This window comes from Atta cephalotes, assembly GCF_000143395.1.
Source record: "Atta cephalotes unplaced genomic scaffold scaffold00030, whole genome shotgun sequence".
NCBI lineage: Eukaryota > Metazoa > Arthropoda > Insecta > Hymenoptera > Formicidae > Atta > Atta cephalotes.
This window is the reverse complement of record NW_012130094.1, coordinates 286,706-292,980: the sequence shown is the minus strand read 5'-3', so window position 1 is coordinate 292,980 and position 6,275 is coordinate 286,706. Positions and strand designations below refer to the sequence as shown.

General features: G+C 26.4%; 1 protein-coding gene across 1 annotated transcript in view; it reads left to right on the top strand.

The window, feature by feature from the left end:
• The window catches only part of LOC105620833, a 16,307-nt gene that overhangs the window by 3,078 nt on the left and 6,954 nt on the right, over window positions 1–6,275 (top strand). Inside the window, exon 2 of the mRNA XM_012202310.1 lies at window positions 5,289–5,423. Within this exon, the coding sequence (XP_012057700.1) occupies window positions 5,289–5,423 (135 nt within the window). The remainder of the gene's footprint in view (window positions 1–5,288; window positions 5,424–6,275) is intronic.

Genomic DNA, 6,275 nt, shown 5'->3' with positions numbered 1-6,275 from the left:
TTATTATTATATATATATTATATAATATATATATATATATATATATATATATATATATATAAATAAGGAACCAAATATTTGATCTAAAAGATTACGAAATTTTATTAATTTGTTTCTATTATTTTTTGTTTCCGATTGTTATATGGACATACATGATTTTATTTTTTTTATTATTATTGTTAAAATGTGTCGAAGAATTAAAATAATCTTATCGTCAATAAATTTTTTTTTTTCTAATAATTAAGGAAGCATTTATTACATTACTTGATTTCCTGATATTATCGTAAAATTAAAAGTGTTTCGAAATAGATTTTTATAACAAAAGGTCTCTTACGCGACACATTGCACTAGTAGTATACATAACGTAGGCGATCAAAAATTACCGCATTGAGAAAAGTATTGCTATTGATTTGTTCAGTGATGCAGGATAGAAAGTGCAAAAAAATTGATACATGAACCGTGAAATGTAGAGTAGAAAAATAGAGCAGATTGTCGACGAAAGTACATAATTTCGATTGCTAGATGATTGTCATTGAAAGTGATCTAGGAGAAAGGGATTGTAGAAGATTGGCTTCTTCAATTATAATTATTATTTTTATATAAGTGAAAAAGATGAAAAAGAGAAAGAAATACGTAGTACGAGTAGTTTTTATGAAAGATGCAGGCAGATCTTTTTTATACACGCTATAAACTTAATATGGAAGTAATGCGTATAAAAGATGCGTGATAACTTTCTTCGCGGAAAAATGACTTTCGTACTTATGCTTGAAATATTATTAATTGAAATGTAACTGTAAGTTTTCTAGGCTTATAGAATTTGGCATTAAAGTGAAGTGTGTTTTTTTGATGGTTAAGTTAAATTGAGATCAATTACTCCTATATTGACTTCTTAACTGACCGCTGGGTTGTGTTTAGATATACTGCTAATATTGAAAGTTTATACGTAATATGAATCATACATTTTTCAATACTGGTGGTGTATACGCATATCAGAACATGGCCTGTTATTAGATTGCAAATACTGACAGAAATACGATTAAATTTATTTAATCTATTTAATTTTTATTTATTAAAACTATCATACATGTGACTTTAAAAGTACAAAACATTATTTATCTTAAAATATCGAGACTATTATATATAACTATAAGTATTCTTTATATGTGGATAATAATATTTATTTATTATATGTATGGCATCTATTTCTTCAAACTCAATAAAGTGATACGTGACATGAAAACAGGAGAATGTACCGTTTTGAATGACTTAAAATGACGACGTGCCTGCGGTCAAAAATTAGGTTGCTCTGAAGAATGACCGGTTGCTTCTGTCAATAATCCTTTTACCGAGATATGCGGAATGCGTATTTGAGGAATCAGGCCAACCTGTTTACGTAAATGTCATCTGTGCGAATACTTTCTATTTAGTTAGTTTACATCCAAGAATACTACTTTTATTAAGTTGACGTCAGTCATTTATTAAATATTCATAATTGACAGACAACATTTTTTTTCAGTTATTATCTTATTATTTCAAATTGGATACTTTATATAAAATATTTTGTACCTGATAATATCTATAATAATAATATTTACAATTTATTTTAGATTACAAAATACTTTTATCTTTAGATTACAAATTACTTTGTATCTTTTATAATAATCAACATCATGATAAGATATGAAGAATACATTTCGGAGAGTAAAATGTGATCTACTTTCCTTCATTGAACTTGATCGATAATCATGATTAATGATTTATGTGTAACAATTTAATGGATCGTTAAATGTTTATTTTATCATCAACAATTGTTAACTGCGAGATGAGAGATTGGCGTAAATTTCTAAATACTATGTCAATATTTTTTTCTTTTCTTCTAAAATCGAGATTTGATTATAATGCAAAGTAGATAATGGAGTAATATTATCGAGAAGTGGTCGGCCGTCAAGGTGAAGGCCAGTCTTAGAAAAGTATTACACAGTTTCGTTCGTATACTATTATTATGTCGACGATGAGAATCCCGGTTAAGTGAAGAAAAGTGAATTTCGCCATCGCTCATAGAACCCTATATAACTCTTAAGAATCATATGACTCGGTTACATCAGATATCTTTCAAAAACGAAAAAGTGAAAGTATGTATGTGCAAGATTTGTATCGCCAAATATCATATCCTTATTTTAATCATTACAAATAATCCAATTATATTAAGAAATGGGTTTCTTTGATACAATCAATTTTGCTGAATTATTAATTATTTGGTTTTGTTGCAAGATAAATAATGTATCGTGTTAAATATTTTTTTATCAAATCTAGTTGTTATGTTACAATTGAATTAGCATGTATATAACAATATTTTTTATTTTTTGTTATATCGGTGGACATATAAATTAATAAACCTATATGTGCGTTCAACTGCGAATGTCATTTCGAATATAACTAATGATCGAATAGCATCTAATTTATCACAAATCATGGTGAAATTTCACAGCTTTGATTTCTTTTGCTTTTCACTATCACGAATGACACACACGCAATGTGTCATTACAAGTAGTGTTCTAAAAAATGAGTTTACATCCGTTTATCGAACTGGAACGTAAAATTTCTTTTCAAAGATAATTTCTCACATTACGAAACGTCTCGTTTCGTCGACTTTCGTGCGTCACAGTACAGTACGCGATTGTATAATAAATTCGAAGTAAGATCACAGTATCAAACAGTTCCGGTTTCACTTGCTATAGCTGTATTTATTTTTAATAAGGATGTTGATCAGATTATGAAATTATTAATCTGCCACGTTAATTATTAATTTAAGTTATATGCGTTGTAACAATTTGTATATTCTTCAACGTTAGCATAATTTCTTTCTAAAGTTCTTTTTAAAGTTTTGTTATTTCCCATTCGGTTGCTTCTAATTAAGAAAAAAAAGATCTTGATTGTCGATTTTTTTCAGTCTGCGAACAACATTTCTTAAAGAAGAAAGTGAGGATTATTATTTTTACAACGTCCTTTCTCTCAATTAAATAATTATTTGATGACGAAAATTTTTTCCTTCTATTTATTTGACGAAAAAATTTATTTGAATCACTCTTATTGCTTCATCTAATTATTAAAATAAATATTATATTCAATTAGTTGACTATTGTGTATGTATGTATGTGCAAGTTGCATCAATTCGGTGAGTGTCAATCTACTTTCTCCTTGTTATTTTTTTTTAGAAATAATTTGATATATATCTTTGATATTCTCATTTTTATTATAGCTTCACTTTATAAGAATTACTTGTTTCTTTCCAACCAGTTGATTGGGATGAAGCTAAGGAATCTTTTTAAGATGTTGGCACCATAGTTGATGCACTACTTGTACAGAATTATATTAATTCCGTTGAGAATGATTTGAAGTAAATCGAAATGCGTAAGGACATTTTATACTTTTATATTTTTATTAAAAATAGATTTTTAAACATTTCCATTGTATACTTGCGCATCAAGTACCGCGCTGAATCCTATTTTCCCTTACATTCTAGTCTTTTTGAAAATTTTTTTGTTTGCATTGAATGAATGTAATATTATATTAACTTTGGTATTGAAGTCGGAAATGATTTATAATCGCGATATTAATATTTATATCTAAACATAGTAATGGTAAAAGTATTAGTCGAAAATTAGAAATTTGAGAAAAATTCTTACAATTTTGGTATTAAAAAGATAGTTTTGCACATTGAAACTATATAACACATGGTGCCTGATCAACGCCAGTCAGGTTTCAAGTGGGTCACTAGGCTATGGCCCAATGGCACGCCTTTGACTTGGTAAATATTCCTTAAACAAATTCCGGAAATACCTTTCATGAAGTTTGGACTCATCCCACAAACATTCCAATTCTTGTAAAACCTACTTATTTGATATGCGCGGATTATTTTAATATGTATAAATGAACGATAATATATAATTGATGCATTATTGTACAATCATTCTATATAATCATCATTACAGTAAGCGTAGATAGACAAGAAATATAGATTTGAATGAGAAATTAATTATTCGAAGTTTGTAATGCTATCGTCATTACAAATTCTATTAATAAAAAGGAATATATGTTTATATTATATGAAAATAAAAAACTGCTGTCATAAAGTAAAAATCGTTTTGATGAATAATTTAATGATATTTTGTCTATAGTCATTTATTATCCCCAATGTCTAAACAAAGAGAAAACACGTAGACATAAATTACTATTTTTTTTTGTCGTAATAGTTATGGTTAGCGACAAGGCTATTTCTCTTTAAAATAATCTTCGAGAAAGGAGGTAAAGAAAATAAATATTTTCAGAGTTATTTTCATTTATACAGCAGAGAATTAATATTTTTCTATCACTAAATATAAATAGTTAATGAATATAAATAATTATTTGAACAATTAAACAATTTTTAGGAATTGGCAATTTATAATACATTAAAGTATATTGAATTATTTATTATTTTATTATTCGTATATATATTAATTTATTAATTTATTATAAATTTATTAAAAATAACTTTACATACATATATACGCACAACATTCTAGAATCTAAAAAAAATTATGTAATGAAAATAGCTAATTAAAGTTTCTTATTGGATACATTTTTTTAAGGATTATTATTAATATTAATCTTAATTAATAATCTCTTTTTAATTCATTTATTTATGTATTTAGTTGCCAAAGTCTTTTTCTCAAAAATATGTCTTTTAAAAACATGATGTTAACAGACGATGAAGCATCAATAGCACAGAATACGCAAATTATTTACAAATATGTGCCCTTATTTAGCATTTTTAACAACTAATATTTAAAGTATTATTTTTTCTTACTATTTAATATATAAAAAAAATACATTTATATTAAATTTAAATGTAATATCATTATATATATATATATATATTACTATTTTGTTATAATTAGTGATAATATAGTAACTATTTTTAATGAACTTTTATACTCGCGTACGCGCGTGTGCGGTGCTCATAATTTATATTAATTTATGTAAATTCTTCTTTTATCTTTTGCTTAATTCATAAATAATTAACAAAAGTTCCGTATTAAAATAAAAATTCGATAACTGAAAGTATGTAAATGCATGTAAAAGTTTGATAGGCATTAATATAACATGCAGCTTGAGACAATTGATACTTCAAGACTCATGAATTGTTCATCTTGGAGCATAATGAACCATGCAGATCGTCATTTCGGATTCAATACATGGATCAGAAAAATGATCCATGGCTTTGTTTCTTCCGGTTTTGTTTGCAGGATGTACGTGGCGAGAGGCACTAGGCACGTGTGTGTTTCAATCGGACTTCGGTTTTGTTCTAAACTGCGCTTTCAAAAAGTCCGGTCTCTTCCGGGTCAGAAATCTCGGAGGAGTAAAGGGTTACGTCGGCCTGGGTGAGTTGAATATGGGAGATCATGATCGTCAATTCAATTCAATAATCATGTTTAATGATAGATCAGTCTTCGATCTGATTCGGTCGACTAATTTCACGTTGGAGATTGTAAAGAAATCAAACGACCTTGAAAAGATATAATTATCGCATAACCGATTTAATCGAACAAATCTCTTTTAATCCGAGTTTTAAATTTGTTTTAATAAAGTTGACAAAACTCTTTAAATAAAACTTTTCAAGGATATTTAACCTTGTTAATAAAAAATTAAATTTTATTATAAATATCGTTTTTTAATTGTAAAATCTCTCTCTATTATGTTACAGAGATAAATTATAAATATAATAAATTATTTTATAAGTTTTAATTAAAATTATGTTTTAAACTAATGTCCGATTCTACAAAAGTAAGTTTAATTATCATCTCAATCTAATTATCATCAGAGAGTTCAATTAATTCTTCATCTTTTTCTAGCTATATAGAGAAGTGTGAAGAGTGAATTGAACTGAGATTAAAATTAATTTACATTAGAAACGAGCATAAGTAATTTAATACCTATATGTATAATTAAATCCTATATAATTTAATTTAACTTAACATGTAATTTAATATTAATGTGTAATTTAATATTATTATATCGCTAAATTAAATCGCTAGTTAAAATGCTTTTTGACACATTTTTTTTTTGTTTTTTTTAATAAAAAACAAATTGCATTCAATCTTTTGATATATTGCATAAATTGTTTAGTCAATTCACTTAACAAGTTTCGAATTGTCAATATATATATATATATATATATATATATATAATATATATACGTANAGACTGACACGACAACGACGAAGGTAGGAGTG